At 42.4% G+C, this 21,077-nt stretch overlaps 2 protein-coding genes across 2 annotated transcripts in view; both read right to left on the bottom strand.

Moving 5' to 3' along the window:
- The window catches only part of LOC308381983 (cilia- and flagella-associated protein 57-like), a gene marked incomplete at both ends in the record, with an annotated part of 30,152 nt that extends 21,964 nt beyond the window's left edge, over nucleotides 1–8,188 (bottom strand). The window contains 8 exons of the mRNA XM_080859658.1: nucleotides 871–984; nucleotides 1,086–1,251; nucleotides 1,472–1,602; nucleotides 1,963–2,115; nucleotides 2,447–2,609; nucleotides 3,064–3,341; nucleotides 6,463–6,776; nucleotides 8,032–8,188. Of these exons, the coding sequence (XP_080715784.1) occupies nucleotides 871–984; nucleotides 1,086–1,251; nucleotides 1,472–1,602; nucleotides 1,963–2,115; nucleotides 2,447–2,609; nucleotides 3,064–3,341; nucleotides 6,463–6,776; nucleotides 8,032–8,188 (1,476 nt within the window). The remainder of the gene's footprint in view (nucleotides 1–870; nucleotides 985–1,085; nucleotides 1,252–1,471; nucleotides 1,603–1,962; nucleotides 2,116–2,446; nucleotides 2,610–3,063; nucleotides 3,342–6,462; nucleotides 6,777–8,031) is intronic.
- A 1,273-nt stretch (nucleotides 8,189–9,461) lies between these two features.
- cfap144 (cilia and flagella associated protein 144) lies at nucleotides 9,462–10,243 on the bottom strand (the record flags this gene model as incomplete). Its single annotated transcript, XM_080833585.1, has 4 exons — nucleotides 9,462–9,575; nucleotides 9,684–9,787; nucleotides 9,902–9,958; nucleotides 10,108–10,243. 4 exons carry the CDS (start codon nucleotides 10,241–10,243, stop codon nucleotides 9,462–9,464), a joined length of 411 nt encoding a protein of 136 aa, XP_080689711.1.
- Nucleotides 10,244–21,077: the final 10,834 nt, after the last annotated feature.

The raw sequence follows: 21,077 nt of genomic DNA, 5'->3' as shown, positions 1-21,077 counted from the left end.
AACAGATGTAGATCATCGTATTTCCTTTCTTCAGGAGATTTGCCACTGCTGCTTTGCCTGTTTATAAGTTTAGGGTGATTTCAGCTTTTGACTCATTGTTTTACCTTGTTTGCTTTTGCATTTGTTTGGTTGACTTTGCCTAAACCTAGGTGTGAGCTAGGTTTAGCGTGCTACTTTTTATGACTTATTATTTTCCCCTCTCCTCCCTGTGGCGCTAGAGTGATGGGTGCTGTATTGGCTTCCTCAGCATTGTTTCCCTAGTTAGAGTAGGCTTTCTTTGGCTAGAACTTTAGCCAGTTAAGCTTAACCCCAACTCCTCTTCCCCTTTCCTCTCCAGAGTGTGGTAGCTGTCTGCGGGGCAGGTCGCTGGATCCGAGTCCTCTTTCTTTGCGCACTGCATGTCCTTTTTGAGTGGTAACGTACACCTCACCATTTTGCTGTGATACTTGTTTGCCGTGCCTGTGCCTATGTGTGTTGTGTGCAGAGGTGTTTGTGTGTGTGGATCAAGAGCACAGGTGGCGTGTCGTGTCGGTATCACCCCCTTTCCCAGGACGGGTAACCCCCTGCAGCAGCTGCTCCCTATGCCCCCTACCATCCTGGAGGCAGCCATTACTCACCCCCTTGCCATATTTGAATGTCCTTTAGCCGTGTGTTAATAAATAGTGTTATTGTTCCATTTGAAATACATCGTCTCTTGTGTTACTGGAACGTACTTGGGTGAGAACCCGCTTGTCTCTGTTAAAAGGTACCATTAAAACGAAACAACATATCTTGGTGTGAAAGGCACCAAGTGGCGTAGTCGCAGAGCCAAGACCTAACTACCACTAGGTTACAACTGCATGTGTAGCCAAACACTCCCTTGGGTCTTACCTTGCCATTATGACCCTTCAGGTTGAGGAGATTCTCGAATGATGTGGTGGAGTAAATGTGGATGATGTTGCCATTGACAGCAGCGAAGAAGTGTCCACCATTACTAAAAGAACACTGCAGAAGAAGGAAAAACAGAAAGAGAGAAAGTGGTTATTTTATTTATAAATTACATGGGACTCTTCCTTACACTTGTGCCAGTGACTGGCATTGCTCACCTCTCTACAGCCGCGCACAGTGAACTCCTTGAAGGTCCTGATGTCGTCGATGAGCAGGTTCATGAGGCATAGCTTGCTGGAGAAACCCACCAGCACGTAGAGGCCGGAGGGGTGCAGAGCAATGCTGTAGGCCTCCTCCTGAAACTCCTTGTAAAGCTCAAGGGTACTTGCATGGAAAAGAGTTTAAGATGAAAAGAACACCTGAGGAGCATCCTCTCTCCCATTTTCTACTAGACTGTCTCCATTTCATTACAATCCCTGCTAATATGTGTATTTGCATTCGTTCCATTTTGAGGTTTTCCTTAAATACAAATCAAAATCAAGTAAACTACAACAGGTACAGACAGATGCCTCTCTCAAACAAGCATGGATGACAATCTCCATACTTTGATTCGTAGCTCCATATGCGCACGGACTGGTCACAAGAACAGGTGGCGACGATAGACTTGCGGATGCAGACAGACAGGCCGGTGATGCATCCAGAGTGGAAGGAGTGGGCTAGGTGCTCAAACTCACCCTGTCAAGTTGATATACCGAGCATGCACTGTGACTAACATATACTGTGGCATCATTGATGCATTAGTTAAAACGCTCTTACTAAAGCTAATTCTGCATATACAGTGTCTCAGATGTACGTGCAAACAGTAAATGTCGGATCTGTGAACAGTAGTTAATGTCAAATGCTGCACTTATAGTTTCTCTTATCTCTTTCATAGTGTCCTATAGAACAGAAAAGAACTTAAACAGAAACCTCTATCCAAATAAGGGGTATCTGAGGCCAGTGGTAGAAATGCTAGCACCGTGAAGAAGAGGATGTTAAGCCAAAGGGGATGCATGGCGGGCGGCTGAGAGGGATCAACCAGAGTCCTGCACAGACCTGGCTCGTCTCAGCAGTGGACAGGGTTATGCTGTAGAGCTGGTTGTAGTCCGTGCTGGTCACCAGTGTCTCCTCCGTTGGACTGAGGGCCAGAGACATGAGCTGCTGCTGCTCTGCCCGACCAGGGTCACTCCTGCAGGGGTCCTGGGGAATCTGGAGTGAGGACATACATACGTCAAGTCAAGTCAAGGCACATGTATTTAAATAGCACATGGAGTTGTTCAAAAGAGATTAAACAGATTAAAAGACTCAAAACATATAAAACATATGGGATTTATAAAAGCAGTAAAAGTGAAAGAATGAAAGACCAAAAAACACAATCACTAAATAAGAACAAGACAAAGAGAGGTATATGTATACTGTACTGAATGCACTCTCGCTGCGACAGAGCAACACACAACAACACAACCTGCAAACCTTCAGACAGACAAACACACAACCATGCACACACCAACAAACCAACCAACCAATAAACAAACATTACCGTGATTTCTTTAGTTTTCCGGTAGCCTTCCTTTTCTTCAGTTCTCTCATACAACAACACTGTCCCAGGACCAGCAGTACATGCAAATCCTTTAGAATATGCTGTAATGACTGTAATGCGTGGCAGGTCCATCTGGATCTCAGTCTGTTTCTTATTCGCAGATCTATGTCAAACAAAAGCATAAAATGCACTGGAAATGATATGCGCACCATCATCAAGAAAACTTAACAGAAAACTGTGTGCAATATAAAGTGTCCAAAACATCCAATATCTGAGTGGCTGTCGCCAGTGCCTCCAATGGTCCCCTTCAGTAGTTTAGAATCTTGTAATTTATTTTCTTTCCAACTTGTTGCTCACAATGTGCATATATCGTCCAGAGGGATGCAACCCAGGCATAGGTTCAAATTTTTCAGCATTAAACCACCATGCTTCATTCATGTTTAATAATCATTTGAATCATTAATCAATAATCATTTGATTTCCTTAAAGTGGCTTGGGAATCTATGACACTAAATATCCGATAGGACTGACTGACTGTCAGAGATTAGGCAGTGCAAATGCCACACAAAGCAGTGTAGGATCACTGACAATATGTATCGCAGCTTCAGGAGACAAACCTGATCCCCCTGGACATGTTCTCCGCTGGCCCCTCGGTGCCTCTGGGGGCCACACACATGTCCCAGCGCAGGTCGCCAGACTCAACCACCAACACTCTGCCTCGCTCCGTCCCTGCGATGATGCGCTCCTCGGAGACCCAGGCATGGGACAGGATATTCTGGGTGTCCAGTTTCTGGGAAGCAGTCTGCTTAAGAATACCCTCGGTGAAGCGGAAGACCTTCAGGACCCCATAGCCAGTTGCACAGATCTGAGCATTGTCATAAGGGTTGAAGCTGACCTAAAGAAAAATTGAAAGTTTGCTTCTTCAGTGTCTCAAATCAACATAGTTTTCAAATGACCCACAAAAACTACTAAATATGAAAGACAACCGAACAGGGTTTATTTAAATACATTCACTACATTAAATCTTTTTACAGTCTGAAATAAATATATAATAATGTACAGTGCCACTTTAAAGTATGTGAACCCCTTGACCACTTAGGAGTTTTCTGTTGTTTTACCATGATTTTTCATTTTTTTCATCGCCAATTTTCCATAGAAGGAATGTCAGGTTTATGTTTATCATTTGCATGTACTTTTTTAAGAGGGAATTGTTTGAGTAGCCAAAAGACTACATGAAACATGGAATTAGTCCATTTCAAAAGTAAGTGAACCCCCAGCTGAATTTGTAAAGTCAAGCAGGTAACAGATTCAGTGAAACTTATTTGGGTGCTTAATTAGTCAATTAAGCAAACCGATCATCTGAGACATCCTTAGGGAAAGGTTTGGGCCATACAGATTAAAAGAGGGAGGAAACCAACCAAACTACTGTAGTGCCAAGGTGTACCCACACAGATCAACAATGCCGAAAGGAAACGAGATATCCGAGAACATCAGGAAGAAGGTTCTGACAGCCCATCAGTCTTGGGAAAGCTATAAGACCATCTCCAAAAGATTCCAGCTCCATCCATCCATCTAAGACAAATCATTTAGAAATGGAGGGCATTCAACATGACTCTGCCTAGAAGTGGACGCCCATCAAGACCATCACCAAGAAGCACCAGAAGAAGAATAAATCAGGTAAAAGTCAACCCACACATCACCTCTAAAGAGTTTCAGACCTCTCTGGCAGCATCTGGGGTAAATGTACATGGGTCTACAATCAGACGAAAATTGAATAGACATGACATTCATGATCGGGTTGCTAGCAGGAAGCCTCTGCTCTCAAGAAAGAACAATACTGGCGGTTTCAACTTTGCCCGAGAGCACTTGGATAAACCAAAGGCCTTCTGGAAGTCCCTTCTTTAAACAGATGAGTCCGAGATAGAATTATTTTGTCACGATCAAAACCAACAATTTTCGTCTGATTGTAGACCCATGTACATTTACCCCAGATGCTGCCAGAGAGGTCCGAAACTCTTTAGAGGTGATGTGTGGGTTGACTTTTACCTGATTTATTCTTCTTCTGGTGCTTCTTGGTGATGGTCTTGATGGGCGTCCACTTCTAGGCAGAGATGCGGTCATGTTGAATACCCTCCATTTCAAAATGATTTGTCTTGGATGGATGGATGGAGCTGGAATCTTTTGGAGATGGTCTTATAGCTTTCCCAAGACTGATGGGCTGTCAGTACCTTCTTCCTGATGTTCTCGGATATCTCGTTTCCTCTCGGCATTGTTGATCTGTGTGGGTACACCTTGGCACTACAGTAGTTTGGTTGGTTTCCTCTCTCTTTTAATCTGTATGGCCCAAACCTTTCCCTAAGGATGTCTCAGATGATCGGTTTGCTCAATTGACTAATTATTCACCCAAATAAGTTTCACTATATCTGTTACCTGCTTGACTTTATCAATTCAGCTGGGGGTTCACTTACTTTTGAAATGGACTAATTCCATGTTTCATGTAGTTTTTCAGCTTCTCAAACAATTTCCTCTAAACAAGTACATGCAAATGATAAACATAAACCTGACATTTCATCTATGGAAAATTGGTGATAAAAAAATGAAAAATCATGGTAAAACAACAGAAAACGCTTAAGTCCTCAAGGGGTTCACATACTTTCAAGTGGCACTGTATATAAATATAAGGGTGTTGTGTTTGAATAAATTGTAGACAAATGGAAAGACACATTAAGGCCCAATCCCATTTCTAATCTCCACCCCTACCCTTACCCCTACCCCTTGGCCCTCGCCTTTTCAAACGGAGCAATAACGTAGGTGTAGGCGTAGGGGTTGAAACGCCAGCCCTACGAATTGGGATATACCTTCAACAATTACGTACGTCATCAGTACGCTGCGTCAGCTGTTACGTAACCGGAGAGCGACAGCTGTCACTCACCAGACATAAACAAACATGGCGCCTGCAGCTGTTGTTTACACAATGCAACATTTCATCAAACAAGTTTTAAAACCATGAATTACAAAGAAAATATTTGTGTGATCCTTTTCCTGCTGTTTCCGACATTTTTAAAGGGACTCGCACGATGTTTCTTCTTTAATGATCACGGATTCGCAATGCATTGGGGGAAATCGGTCTCACCCCTCCGTTTGAAGTGTGCCCTCGGAAAATCTCCGTTTGGAGAGGTGGAAAGCCCTTCCCCCACCCCTACCTTTCTGTCTTAACGTGAATTGGGATAGCCCTACCCCTACACGTGAACGCGCAAAACGGAGGGGAAGGGGAAAGGCGTAGGGCTAAGGGGTGTAATGGGATTCAGCCTAAGTTACCAATATATACCTAAAACTAAAACTGTAGAACCTTCAGGGGTTCCTAGAAGGGGTTGGGTCTTTAAAGTTTGACATAAGTAGGCCATGAAAAACTGGGAATTATTTTTAAGAATTCTATAGGGTCGTAGGTCTCATATGCAGTAGACATCGCTGGGATTCTCTAGACTGTCGGTTAATGAAGAGATTTACAAATAGCCTAACTTAAGCGCATTTAGGATGATTAACATACATAAAAAACTGAAAATGAAGCCACACCATCTAAAGCAGGGGCCTCAAACTCAGGCCCGGGGGCCAATTCCGGCCCCCCAAGCGATTTTATCCGGCCCGCAAAGTTCCATTGATTTAAAAAAATTGAAAAGTTCCATTGATTTTAATGGGCCACCCCAATGTTTACCGTAAAAATCTGGCCCCCCAATGACCAGACTGGACACTCATCGGACTCAAATTTGAGTTTGAGACCCCTGAAAGGAACACAGTCTAGGCATTCAGACTATCGGATACAAAAGTTAAAATACTGTACGTAGCCTGCGCGCTGATGGAGATTGCCTCATGCATAGCCTACAAGAACTTTGTAAACACCGCCATTTGGAATGATTGGATGGTGGGCCAGCAGGTTGCAGTAATTTTTTTGTGGTATCTGTATTTAAAACCCAAAGCTGTCCATGCTTAGAGGGACCCTCTCTGTGAAACATACGTACCTGATATATGGGGTTCGTAATGGTGGTGGTCTTGACTGTGGCCATGACCTTTGCCCTCTCCCACATCCAGTAGAAGAGGACCCAGTCCGGGCCACTCGACTGGGCGATGAAGTACTTACAGTCGGAGGAGAAACTCATGGACACAAACTCTCCAATGGTGAGATCGCCGGCCATTAGCACCTTCCTCTTGCGGCACGGTTCATGCTGCAGGTCATAGATCGTGATGATTGGCCGCTCCCCACGCTCTGATACGGCCAGGTATCGCTTGTTTGGGCTGATGGCCAGTGCATACATGCCAAGGCTTTTCTCCAAACCTGCAAAATGAGAGATGATAGGGCGGTTTTGGTGCACTATAATGGGTTTGTTTGGCTCTATGAATTTTCCTGTTCGTAGTCTGGTGGCCTGGAGTGTCTTCTGCACAGTAGGCCCTCATGTGCCCTGGAAGCCCATGTCTCTAAAGCATGCAGAGGTGGTTAAAACCAATACCTTTACTTTCAGTTCTTTTCTTGGAAGAAACCAAATTCACTAAATGTAAAATGGTAGTGATTTGTTTTGTCCTCCAATATTGAATGAGTACTATTACAGCACTGTAAGTTTTGAATCAGATACCCCTATCTCCTCTTCAGTAAGTCTGTATTCAGCATTTTCCTGTACTCTTTGTAAGCAACACTTTGTAATAGCTCTGATGTGTATAGCTTCTAAGTGTTTTTCAAATAATGCAGGCCTAACATGGTACTGATTGTTATTTGGAAAATGTAAAGTATGTCTCAGCACAACCGTATGTATTTTGAATTACCATGTTATTATTATGAATACATCAATATACATGAATTGACTATATAATACAGCTCTATCATGTGTTTCCTTAAAGCTAAAAGGATGCAAACAACGATCTATAGAGCTGATGGGTAGGAGACATTCATCACTCATTATGCATATTTAGACAATATATTAGCATGGTATAACATGTGTATGTATGTTCCTATAACTATTTCTGTACGTTTTGGATGTCTTAAATGAGAACAGTAAAAAAGGGGAATGTAGACCTAGCAAATCATTCACAAACCTCAAAGTAGATCATTCATTGCTTTGAAGTTCAATATAGTAAAGAGCAGAGGAATACACATTCTACAGAGCAGTTGATATCTCTGAATAGTGGTGAAAGGTTATGCATAGTGGAAAAGATGGAGATGGACAGTAAGGCAGACATGGGTACACAGACAGTGGAGGAAAAACCTGTGCATTCAGCTTCACCTAGGGCCCCCTTGTGTAGTACTGGCAACACTCCATCAAAAGTGCAAAAACAATAGACCTATTTTTACTGTTAATGACAGTATGGACAGTATTTTTTACTGTTAATGACTCCAATTCTTCCCAATGGAATCCAGATTTCTAGAATACCATAATTACAAATAATATAAAAGATATTTTCAAAAGAAAAGGTAAATTAGTGGTTCAATTTTGCGTAGTACCACTATAAATACCAAAAAAACAACATCAACATGACTGATTTAGATGTTGAGGTTATGTGGTTCCCATACATATTCACTCATTTCAAAGATGATTTACCTGGTATGAATCGCTGACATTTTAGATCAATGTTGTAGCGCACACAGTTGTTTCCAGAGGGGAAGAGAACTGTGTGCTCGTCAAGGAAGCAGATGCTGTTGGCCACCCCAGTTCTCAGCCCAAAGATGTGATGACACTGAGCCAACACCGCAGCCATTGCTAAACTGTGTCACGTCAAAGCTAGTGACTACTGCCCAGTGGAGAAGAAAAACTGTTTATAATGGCTGTGATCTTAAGTCATCCACTGAGGCCTATTTGTGGATGAACATGCTGGAACAAGAATGTTCATAGAAGTTCTATCTCCATGGAAGGGGATTGTTGCTTTGTGACATCACATGATCATCACAATGAAAATTACACTTCAAGAATTATGCCATTACAAAATACAAATCTGGCTTAGAACATTTACTCATGTATACCACAGTCTCACTAAATAACAAGAAATGAACCATTATTAATGTCTGGCTATTGAAACAATCTTTTTTTGTGTCTCCAACATTGTGTCTCCAACCTGGGGCACAGGTATCCAACAGACTGCCCAATAGGTGCCAAGAAGAATGAAGAATGTGTAACCTCTTAAGACTCATATTCTTATTATGTCAAATAAGTGAATACCTTACCTGTTGAACTATGTTTGACACTCTATCAGTCTGTGGTCTGCTAGAGAATGACAATCTCTTGAGTGTGCAAGATGATTATGATTATAGTAATGATTTGGAACTCTTTAGGATCTACAATATTATTACTGTCACACCAACAGCAGCTTTGATGAGGTGTTTGAGGTTCTAAGCACAGCCTGTGAACTATACTCAGTACCTCATTATATCCCATAAGTTTTTTCAGGACAAGTACTCCCATTACTTTTGTAAACACCAATAATTTAATTTCAATGTACAAAAATGTGTTTAAGAACACATGCATGTTTGGGCTGTTACATTTCCTGAGCAAGTGGCCAAGTGTTTGAATGGTCTTCTCTTTGAAGTGGTCTAGGCTACATGGACTAAGACAAAGACAAATACTACTCCACTATCATGTCTAAACTGGAATAAATACTGAGCTGGGCGATGGCTGTCATTATTGAATTTTGGGACCCAAATTTGCACACATCATTCAGGTCCTTGTGATTCATCATATGTTATGTTATGGCATGGCATTTTGAAATATTGATCGTTATTTATGTAGCCTTTTAATCAGTCGATATGCTGGACAATTTAAAGAGAAACGTGCATCTTCTTTCAGCAAGACCGTTTCCACCTCCTGATTTTATTTGGCCTAAAAAAGAAAACGTGTGCAGTAGCCTTTCTGCCATTATGTGACATTTAACGTAAGATAATGGTAATCAAATATAAAATAACATGAATACATGGGTTTCTGTCAACAGTCTTTGATTTATAGCCTATCTGTCCATTGGTGTATCGGCAGTGTGACTTTTAACCCAGGTTCTGAGTCTGTTCCTTGAGGCGCCACGCAGCATCCATATATTTGGTGATTTCGGAGTTCTGCCGAGAAAAGTTGAGCCTCCGGTCGCTTCGGTCAGACGCTATCTGAGAGGGGGAACAAAGGCATATAAAACATTGTTCAATTTGTTATCAGGCAGTTCCATACATTATACAAAAGTATCACTGTCATACGTCTACCGATATTGGACTTACCAGAGGAGAAGATATCCAGCCAATCTCTTGACTTTCCGTCTGTGGATGAGTGTACTTCTTGGTCGGTTCTAGACGCGCTCCATGGATTATCTTTAGGAATGCAGCTAGAGTGTTGTATAGAAAAGGTCAGCTGAGAATTATCACATTCAGAATTGGTCGTGATCATTTATATTTAAAAAAAAAAAATTCAGCAAAATGCTACGCGAGCCGTTACTTACGGTCCTCCTCTATCTGCTCCTGAGTGTTCTTCGTTGGTTTATCGGTCAAAACGTGAACTAATGAAGTAAAAGGCAGAACATTTAACGTTAATGCAAAGATGAGGTTAATATTCACAAAGTTTAACAGTAGGCTACACCTGATGTTGACATGGTATTATCAGCAGTTAGTCAAAATAAAATTGAACAGAATCTCATAATTCGCTTACGTTTCTTGTATGGGTTGATGCTGAAGTGTTTATACAGTTTCTGGCATCTATGTTCTTTCAATATCGTCTCGACGTGGATGGCATTCTGGTGGACGATGTCAATGGGATCTTTTTCCTTCGCTTTTTTGTCTGCCATGTTTAATCAGGATCAGTTCTTTAGCCCAAAAAGTACAACAAATTTAACACGCCATCGTTCTTTCTCAGTGTCCTGTTGCTTAGCAGCGGTAAACATATCCCAAAAAGGATATAGGTTACTACCACAAGGGGGCGTACTAAGTCGTTTATAAAATGTGTTTCCAAATAGTGTAATGTGGTTGTTGTTCTTGCATGGATTAAGTAAATTAACCCAAAATGGACACCATTTTGGTGTGGCTGTGATCGTCATAGACATATTTTACATTAGTTCCGTACAATCTAATCTAAATCACAACCTTATATTTGCAATAGCAACTGACCAGACTTGCAGAAAATCCGATTCGCACAATATGCTATTCTCCCCATGCTTCACATTTGGGGGGACTTATTACGGTTGGCGTACAGGTTCTTTGTTTTCTTCCATCCATAGCTCTCCATGTCTGTACAGAACATCAGAGTGATGAAACATCGGTGAATCTCCTCGACTGCTTTCTACAACAAGGCTAGGGCCTACTTGTTTCCTTTCTTTAAAATATCATGATACAAATGCAGACACAGGCATTTTTAGATTAATCAACGTAGAAATCCAAAACACTTTTTTTTGTGACCAGGCTTGGGGGGTCCATGAAAAGCAACACAATTCAACACTTAAAAGGTGTTTTTAACTTTAATGGTTCAAATTAATTTGGATACTTTATGATGTTTTTGATGGACTTATAAACACACCTGTCGTTCCCACTGGCCGCCGAAGCGATGCACCAAGTAGTAATGTTTGGGTCAGAACCAGTGGTGTAGTCCAGGGTATAGGCTACGCAGTACTTATTTTTCAGTCAGCATTGCGTACCCACTTCTCAAAACAGGCCGTTTATCCTGTGCTGTATGAGCTGCTTAAAAAATGTAAGAGTATACACTTCTCCAGGGACCACTTACAGCACTGGTCAGAACATACACATTTAAGAAAACATTTAAGAACAGCATGATTTCGCCAACAATATTGCTAAAGACGCCAGTTAGCAGGGTTTTTATCAGTGCCAACTGGGCCATTGATCTTTTTTTTATCGCGATTTTTAGATAGGTATAGCTCACTAGCCACAAAACAGTGTTGCATGAAATGAGAATACTCTGCCAAGAGAGGAATAACATCTTGCCATCATGTTTGATGATCTAACGTTTTGTTTTCGTTTAGGCTAAGTAAGCACAAGTAAAGATGGACAAAGGCATTCTTGGACATGATCCTGTTCGTTTCAGATTGATTCAAAATAGCATTGAATAAAAAACTCTTGATTTCCAAACTGGCTTCCAAAAAAAAAGAATAAAACAAAACAAAAAAGAGAGTGCCATGGTTTTCCATCCGGGGCTGTTTGCTCTCCGGGGCGGTTTGTCCGGGTGTTTGGTTCACATCATGTCAAGTTACCTCTTTTACACAGAGTCCTGTCACAGTGTCCAACCAAGTTAACATCACAGGAGCCTTTTATCATGACCTTTTCATATGTATTTATATATATATAGGCCTATATTTTTTTACTGAAATGCGTTTGTAGGGTGCTTTCCAGTGCACTGAGCAAACGATGCATTTCCCCTCTGAGGGGAAATGTGCTTTATTTTTGTATTTCTACCTTCTGTTTCTTTTTTACATGCTATGACCTCACTCTGAATCACTGCCTCTCAAAAAAATATGGATTATTGCTCTGTGTAAACAGGCAGAATCCATGCCAGGCAACATCTTTTAACCTTTACTAACGAGGTCATATTATAATTGCAAAGTGCCCTGCCTAGCTTGCTAATTAAACATTGTGTCATGTTTAATTCAGCTGTTTTCCTTTTCATTAATCCCGCCCAGTACAAACACCAGGCGCTGATTCTTTGATATTCCAACTCACCCACTTATGGATAATCATAGAGCATTTTGAGATAAACTACTGGTTTGAGAAATACTACTGGTTAAATACCAGATGCAGACGAAGATGTATTAGTAGTTGTGTAGTGATTATAAAAGCAAATCTTTCATGTGCGTACTTCTATGTCTATTTGACAAAATCATTGCTTTATGCAGAGTTTTTGTTTAAAATAGAATCGAAAGAGGAAAATTTATTGTTTTGGAATGTACTTTTTTATCATAAATAAACCTCTTTGGATACTTCAGTTTCAACCCTACATTGTGTTGATGTGCAACAACCAAAAACACTTCTACCTTTCATTCAGCAGAGTCTAATGTATTGGATTCAATACAACTCATGCCATGTCAGAGTTTCTGAAACTGCACAGCCTGAGACTGTGTTTCTGTGCAAGTGTTATCAGGCGGCGCAGTGTGAGAAAGTTCCCTGTTCTGTGACATCCATCCCCCTCTGTGTCTGCAACGAGCAGTCATCCAGAACCGCCATCTCCACAGAAATATAAACACGCCGTCTCCCGCCCCTTTGTCTCCACCCAGAGCCAGATAATGGTGTATCTCATATACATCATGTATGTGTCAGCCCACCAGTGAGGGGGTGAGAGGCAGGAATTGTGTGTGTGTGTTGCCTTTGGCAAAGTGTGGTAGTGATAAATACTGCATGCTATCACCACCTGTCTCCTAATGTGTGGGTGAAGGTGCTCTCTCCCCCAAACACAGGTGAGCAAGGGGCGACTGCTTTATCATTATCTAGTTGATAAACCTCCTCTACTCGCTCTCGCCATTGCCGCAGCCCGGTGGAGACGCCACCAGACGTCATGGGAACTGAGTTCAGTGCATCAGATTGGGGTTCCAACCACTACCAGGTCCTCTCCTAATCTCAGGCTGTTTAGTCTGTTGGGAAATGGAGATGTGCTGTTCAAATTGGTCTTTAAAGTTGTTGTTCTTTTCCTTAAAAGGTTGTCTGTGCCAGCAAGCAGTGTAATATCAGAGACAATAGAAGAGATAAAGCTTAAAATGATTTGTAAATGTGGATATTATTTAATGTTACATTATAACATAATTGAATGACATTATTCCAACTAACAGAAAGCATAAAAGTCAAGCATATATAATACCAAAAAGAGGCTGTTACTTTTGGCTTGGTCACTGATGTCAATGTGTCAGGATGCTCCCAGGGCTGGCATTGTGCCACTAGGGAGCAGTAGTGAGCAGTGAAGTCATTAAAGCTTGGGCACTCACTTCTCAACTAAGAGAGCATCATAATCTAATTTGTCCGTTCACACACCTTCCTGGCTGTAATAATTCATCTTCATTAATTCTCTCTCTCTCTCTCTCTCTCTCTCTCTCTCTCTCTCTCTCTCTCTCTCTCTCTCTCTCTCTGTCTTTCTCTCTCTCTTTCTCTCTCTCTCTCTCCCTGTCTCTCTTCTCACTCTTTCTCTCCCTCTCTCTCTCGCCCACACCCCTGATGTAATTAGTCCAGCATCCACAAAGGCAGAATATAGACAGTGAGATGGAACTGTTTCAGTGTCTCCGGGTCCTTGGCCCCAGCTATGGAACACCCCATTGACTTGCTTTACACAGACAAAGCATCAACAACACCCCCACATCCTCCCATCAGACCTGGTTTAACCTCCCTGTGCTATCAGCGACAGTGGTGTGGTTGAGTGGCCGTTAAAACCCACAATGCAGATTCCCCATGCTCTCCTCATAACTGCGAGAGACCTAACCTGCCCTTTGTAACTCTGTGTGAGATTAATGAAGATACCAGCAGTACAGAGCTGTTCTTTCATAGACACCCAGTCAGTGGCAGTCATCAGGTCATTATTTTCGGTTTTGTCTGACTTTGACTGTGTTTCTCTCATTTTCTTAATGGCTCCTTTTTAGTGGTTTGGGGACACTTATGGATATGATTTCCTATATTGTGAGGCTTACCTCGATGGTTTCTCATCTCTTGGGTCTCTCTGTGGAGCATGAAGGCTTTATGGTGTGTTGATGCAACTCAAGGCAATTTCTCTTTTATGGTTTCGTATCACTTTTATCCTCAGTCTCATCATTGCACTTTTCGTCTGTCTGGGCATTCAAAAAAGCTTTGGTCTGACATTAAAGGCACATCATTTCCCCTCGTACGTGGATCTGGCACTCCGTGTAAAAAGGCAAGGTTCTTCAAGGTGTTGCCTGCTATAAAATACCAAAATAGACTATATCAACATCAATAATTTGCATTAATATTACCATTTATATATACTATATATACAGTACTGTGCAAAAGTTTTAGGCAGGTGTGAAAAAATGCTATGAACTAAGAATGCTTTGAAAAATGTAAACAATAAATGTTTATTTTTGTATCCATTTACATGGTAAGACTGAGCACAGCAACAAGACACAACATAGTTATACTGCATCAGCAGGGTCTCTCCCAGACAAAGATTTCAAAGCAGACAGGGGTTTCAAAATGTGCAGTTCAAGCTCTTTTGAAGAAGATGTTGAGGATCGTAGACGCAGTGGTCAGCCAAGGAAACTTAATGCAGCTGATGAAAAACCCATCAAGCTTATTTACCTTCGAAATCGGAAGATTTCAAGCAGTGGCATCAGCTCAGAACTGGCAGAAACCAGTGGTACCCAGGTACAGACATTTACTGTCCGGGGAAGTCTGGCCAGAAGTGGTCTTCATGGAAGAGTTGCAGCCAAAAAGCTCTACCCCGACAAGGAAACAAGGCCAAGTGACTGAACTAAGCACAAAAACATAGAAACTGGGGTGCAGAAACATGGCAGAAGGTGCTCTGGACTGATGAGTCAAAATTAGAAATATTTGGCTGTAGAAGAAGACAGTTTGTTCGCCGAAGGGCTGGAGAGAGGTACAATAATGAGTGTCTGCAGGCAACAGGGAAGCATGGTAGAGGTTCCTTTCCAGTTTGGGGCTGCATTTCTGCAAGTGGAGTTGGAAATTTGGTCAGGATGAATGGAGTCTTCAATGCTGAGATACAGGCAGATACTAATCCATCATGCAATACCATCAGGGAGGCGTATGATTGGCACCAAATGTATTCTGCAGCAGGAACATAGCCCCAAACATACAGCCAATGTCATTAACAACTATCTTCAGCTTAAAGAAGAACAGAAAGTCCTGCAAGTGATGGTATGACCCCCACAGAGCCCTGATCTCTACATCATCGAGTCTGTCTGGGTTTACATGAAGAGGCAGAAGAATTTTAGGAAGCCTACATCCACAGAAGATCTGTGGTTAGTTCTCCAAGATGTTTGGAACAATTTACCAGCCGAGTTCCTTCAAAAACTGTGCGCAAGTGTATCTGGAAAATTGATGCTATTTTGAAGGCAAAGGGTGGTCACACCAAATTTTGATTTAATTTAGAATTTTCTTCTGTTCCTTCACTGCATTTTGTTAATTTATGAAGAATTGATGAAAATAAACTGTTAACACTTCCATTTTTGAAAGCATTCTTAGTTTACAGCATTTTTTCACACCTGCCTAAAACTTTTGCACAGTACTGTATATATATATACTATATATATAAAATACATATATGTATATGTATAATACTGTATATACTCAATGTTTGGATGTGGACTTAATTTAATACTTTTTTTCCTAAGAACTACTCATTTCATAGTTATGACATCAATATTTCTTGAGACTGGACCTGCAGGGGTAATATATTTTGTACCCAATGATGCATTTGCAGTTAAAATGGAAGTCCATCACTCCACACAATGCTAGCACAAGCTTGGCTGTCAAATCCTAGAAATAGAGTGTCCTGAGGTAACATATCATGTGTTTATCCCTTTCTGTCACGTTCCTTTGGTAAGAAACCTGTGTTTGGGGGGAGGGTCTGTCATGTGACACACCCTGTAACACAGGACGGGGGGGGGGTTGAGAGAGCTCCAGGCAGGTGATCTTGACCTTAGGCTGTGAGTCACTGAGAGTCTTAAGAACTCTTCATCACATTCTAAAGAACTCTTCATCACATGGCCTAAGAGCCATCCTCTGCTTGGGAGAGTTTTGAAGCATTTACTCACTGTGGACAACTGTTTACCGTGCCCTTTGTCTTTAGTATTTAAATGCTCTGGCTGGAGAATCCAGGTAGAAATGAAACTGCTTGTGGTTTTGCTCACTCACTCAAAAATGGCTCACGAAACATCGCTGTTCTGTCTAAAATGGAAGGAAAAAGTAAGCTTTCTAAACAGACACTAACACAAAAAAATAATAGTGAAATGATATGACAGAGGAACACATGCACATTTACTGATTTTCATGGCTTGTGGCTTCAACACATTTACTGATTTTTATGGCTTGTGGCTTCAACACACTAAAATGCATGTCTTTGCTTTGCAATGCAGGCACAGCTTTAATCCATCAATATTCACAGCTGAATCAAAGGTGATTCACCTTGGCTTAGAAGATATGATTCACCCAGGACTTAACAGGTGCTGCATGCATAAAGTCATAACCCCCTCCACTCCCCTGCCTACAAGAATCTCCGGGTCCCATTTTTAGGCGGCTCTTGGTGTGAGAAAGAGCCAAGTGTTTAATCTTTTAAAAGCTCCATTGGATATGATTAAAACCTGGCCGTGTTAAGTAAACAGCCTCATTTATTTTAAATGTTGGAGAACTTAGAACTCGAGGGCCCTCCTTCCCTGAGTGACACGCCAGCTAAATGTCAAGTCTGTCTGCAGCTACCACTTACGCCAAGCGACAAAGGCGGAGTCGGGTTTCTTCAGAGAGCTGGGTCTGTGTTTGCAGAGTATCAGTTCGGACATGGCCGTGACTCGGCCTCCTTCCAGGTATGTCTGTGTGTGTGTGTGTATGTTTTTCAAGGAGAGAGAAGGTGGCTGAGAAAGACAGAGAGACAGATGGACAGATGGAGAAGGGGATGAGGAAGGAGAAATGGAATAGTTTCACAGAACAGGTAAACAACCGCTAACCAGACCTTTGTCCACAATGTTTGAAAATCCTGGAAAATCCCATCATAAAAGTTGACCCTCCAAATCAAGAATTGATGGCCTATCCTTCAATCTCTCTGGCCAACACTTTTGCGTCTGTATTCTGGTCACATTTTCTACACATTCATTGCACTTCTCTGAAGCTTGACCTTGTGGTGGCGTACACTGTGTTCCTGTACCTCTGGCTCTGGCTGAAAAACAGCAGGCAAATGGAACAAATCACAAGCTGTAACACCATGCTTTTCAGGTAACAATAAGTGAAAGCCCTTTCTAATCCCAAGAAAGATGGCTGCGTCACCTGCAGTTGGATCGTTATGGAGCTGTTCAAATTGAGACTGATGTACCCATTAAGATGAAAGAGACTCAGAGACAGCTCATTAGATCCTGAGCGCCAGCTCTTCACCTTTGAGACCAAGAGCAGCCTGCCAAAGCCAGTATGTCCACCGCATTTGTTGAATAAATCATTAGATGAGTTTGTTTGTCTTTTCATCGTGATTTTCATGTCAGGGGGGTTTAACAGAGTATTCGTCTCTGTCTTTTGTTGTTGTTATTGTTGTTGTTGTTGTTGTTCAAAGATTGTGAGTGTTTGGGGTGCTTATCTGATGCAGCACACCCTTCCATCCAGCCTCACTGTGATTGATGGGTATCCCAGCTCAACCTGAGTGCCAGACTACGGGGTCAGTCCTTTCCCCCCCGCAATGTTCCCTTGTCATCTCGCGTAGTTTTTGAGCTCTTCAGGGGTGAAATTTCTTCAGAGAGATATGGCGTGCTTTGCCTCTCCTGATGAGCGGAGCCACTGAAGAGTTTAAAGCGAGTTTGGCTTCTCATCTGTGACAGAACGTCTTAGTGAAAGAAAAGGGCTTCTGATGAGCTGGGGGAGTAATCAGTGCTAATGTGGCAGGTGTTCCCCAACAAACTCACAGCAAAGTGCCAAGCCCTCCTTTTGTGATGGATCAGCGTGGGTCATAGCTGGAGACTGAGAGACTGAGGCGTGTATTGATTGGATTAAATGAGAACTCAAGTGCTTCTGCCAGATTGCGCAGATGGACAGTATTTGCATGTCTGATGTAAAGCTACAGGGTCTGGGCCCAAACTCAGTGCTTTTGCTTTTCAAACGCCCCCGCCCCATCCAGCACACACACACATACACCGCTTCTCCTCAAACACACACACACACACCTCTGCTTCTCAAACACACACACATACACACACACTGAGAGTTTCATGATGGCTAGAAAAGGTGCTGCTGCTCTGTGTGCTCTTAGTTTAGTTCACGTCCCTTTGGCTGAAAGAGGAGCATTTAGGGATGAATGACTTTGAATGACTGTCATTCTATGTCACATTTGCATTTAATGTGAAGCCGTAGCCCAGCTCAGACCTAAAACTATATGTTTTCTTTACCACAAGAGTCGATGAAAACTTTGGGAAAGAAGTCTGAAAATGAAAGCCAGCCATTCACGAGTAGAGCAGAGCAATCCTCACATGCTTCTCCCAGGACCTCGGCTGTGAGCTGGGCTTTGGCCGGCCGAGTGCGAGAAATGCTGACCGTCATTTTCCAGACCACCACGGTAATGCACTTAACTCTCATCAGTGAACATCTCTCTCTCTCTCTCTCTCACCGACACATATCCCTGGTCCCGGGCCAGTTCCAGGGTGTCTGCAACGACTGCCAACACGCAATCATCACACTTCACACCTGGCAATAACATTAGCAGAGCATCCTCTGACAAACTGTCTGTTTAAAGTGTTAGGAAAAAAACACCCCGAAGAGCTGGCAGTTAACACAGCAAAGAGTATAAGCTGCGATATTCACCATGCGGCATGGAGGCAGCTCGAGCTGGATTTATGTGTGTGTGTGTGTGTGTGTGTGTGTGTGTGTGTGTGTGTGTGTGAGAGTGTGTGTGTGTGTGTGTGTGTGTGTGTGTGTGTGTGTGTGAGTGTGTGTGTGTGTGTGTGTGTGTGTGTGTGTGTGCGGTAAGGCAGCCGCACCGAATGTGTGAGCGGGCGAGGAGGCTAGCCTCCGGCCGCCTGGCACGTGAAGGGGCTTAGGCTTCGCTTCTCGCTGCATTGATTAAAACATACTTGAGATGTTAAAATCAATCAGAGGGTATTTTCATGAATCATTCTGTCAATTCAATGGAACGTGGTGACACTTGACTTCTTGAGGTCTTTTTCTCATTGAAGCTGAGGTAATGGTCAGAAGTCCATGAAAATGGAGTACCTTTTTTTAGCAAGGTGTGTTATTTCAAAGTGTGCCTACTTACAGGCAGATCCTGTTGATGGTTGACTTGCAAGCCTTGGCCTGTGAAACACAGAGTCTGTATCTTTCAGGATTCAGTGGGACTGCGTGTGTGTGTGTGTGTGTTTTTTTTGTCTGGACCTCGACTGAGAGCTGAGAGACAGCTAGACAGATCCCGAACTGAGGTGGCGACAGCGCCAACCTGCAGATAAGACCAACAAAGCTCCGAGCCGCCCCTTTTCTCGTGCCATATTCTACAGCTTTAAGAGTGTCTGTGGCACCTCCTGTCATTCCCGTCCAACTCGTTCAGCGATCAGGTTACACTGACTCAGGTCCTGGCTTTGTTGGAACACTCAGCTCAAGTGCCCCTCTTGAGTTCCGGCATGTTCTCAGCCTAGTTATGCCTCTTAAAACCTCAAGTGCATGTTTTTCACATCCGACTGGGCACGCTCTGCCTAGGACTGAGCAATGTAGTCCACATGAGGAGTGACTCAGCAGCATGCAAAGCACCAATAAAATACCCCAAAACCTTGAGATTAAAGGTCAATGTGAAAGTCACCATACAAGTTCAAAATATGTACATATGAATCAAAAGCTGACACTGAATGCAATCAATTGTGGATAGGGTGTTGCTGGCATATTAGATTTTCTCAGATTAAGCATACTTCGGTTTTCACATTTTTGGGGGGGGGGGAAACATGCAAAAGAGTTTTTATGATTTTATGCTAGTTCAAATAATGGTCTCTTTGTTACAGAGTAAGTATATGTTTATAAGTAACAGTTCATCTATCATTGTGTAACAGAACAGTATAGTCAGTGGTTACATCTGCTGTAATCCGAATCCGAACCTTAACATTTGTGTATGTATGTAATAAGTATGCATTGTATAGTATTAAGAGTGTAATATGGAGAGGCAGCTTTTAGAACACTCTGCCAGAGGACCTAAGAATGGCTGAAACTGTAGAAACCTTCTAGCAAGATCTTAAGACGTACCTCTTTAACCTCGCCTATTATTCTCTGTAATATTTATCTGTTCTCAGTGGTCTATAGTGGCTCTGTTGTACATGTGTATGTCTGTGCTTTGTAATGTGTTTGCACTTACATTAAATGGCTTTTGTATCCCTCTTAAAAATCAGTGTCAAACATAATTGTTTGATTTCATTTGATTCCTAATGACCATGCAATATATAATAAGGTGCTACCAACCTTTCTTACCAACTGTTGTGTAATTGTTGTTAAATATTTTGGGAGTTTCGAAAATAGACATGCATACTAATTGTAACTTTTAAATTCCCATCTGTCAGTTCTCAAGGTATCCATGTCATGTTGAGGCAACCCTTACACTACTCTTGCTTAACTGATAGATCCATTTCTGTAAACATGGGCTGACACGTGCCCCCTGAAACAGTTAGCCGTGTCCTTCACACACAACACTAACCCAAGGTGAAGCATTAGCGAGGCCTTAAGATGGCCGTTGATGAACAGAGTACCTCAGTAATCATGTGTCAGAGGCGAGTGTGTGCTCCAGAGGTCTCTAATGACTGTACGCTGCAGGTGTTTCCAGATGATGAGTTTCCCTGAGTAAGTGAAGCCTGTGTAATGGGAAATCACATGCTGGAGGGCGGCTGCATTTCATTCAGCAGACAGCGAGAGACCTGGGAGGAAACACCCACACACACACACACACACACACACACACACACACACACACACACACACACACACACACACACACACACACAC

This window comes from Sprattus sprattus, assembly GCF_963457725.1.
Source record: "Sprattus sprattus genome assembly, chromosome: 2".
Taxonomy (NCBI): Eukaryota; Metazoa; Chordata; class Actinopteri; order Clupeiformes; family Clupeidae; genus Sprattus; species Sprattus sprattus.
Note: the sequence above shows the minus strand (reverse complement) of the source record. Positions and strands in the feature narration are given on the sequence as shown.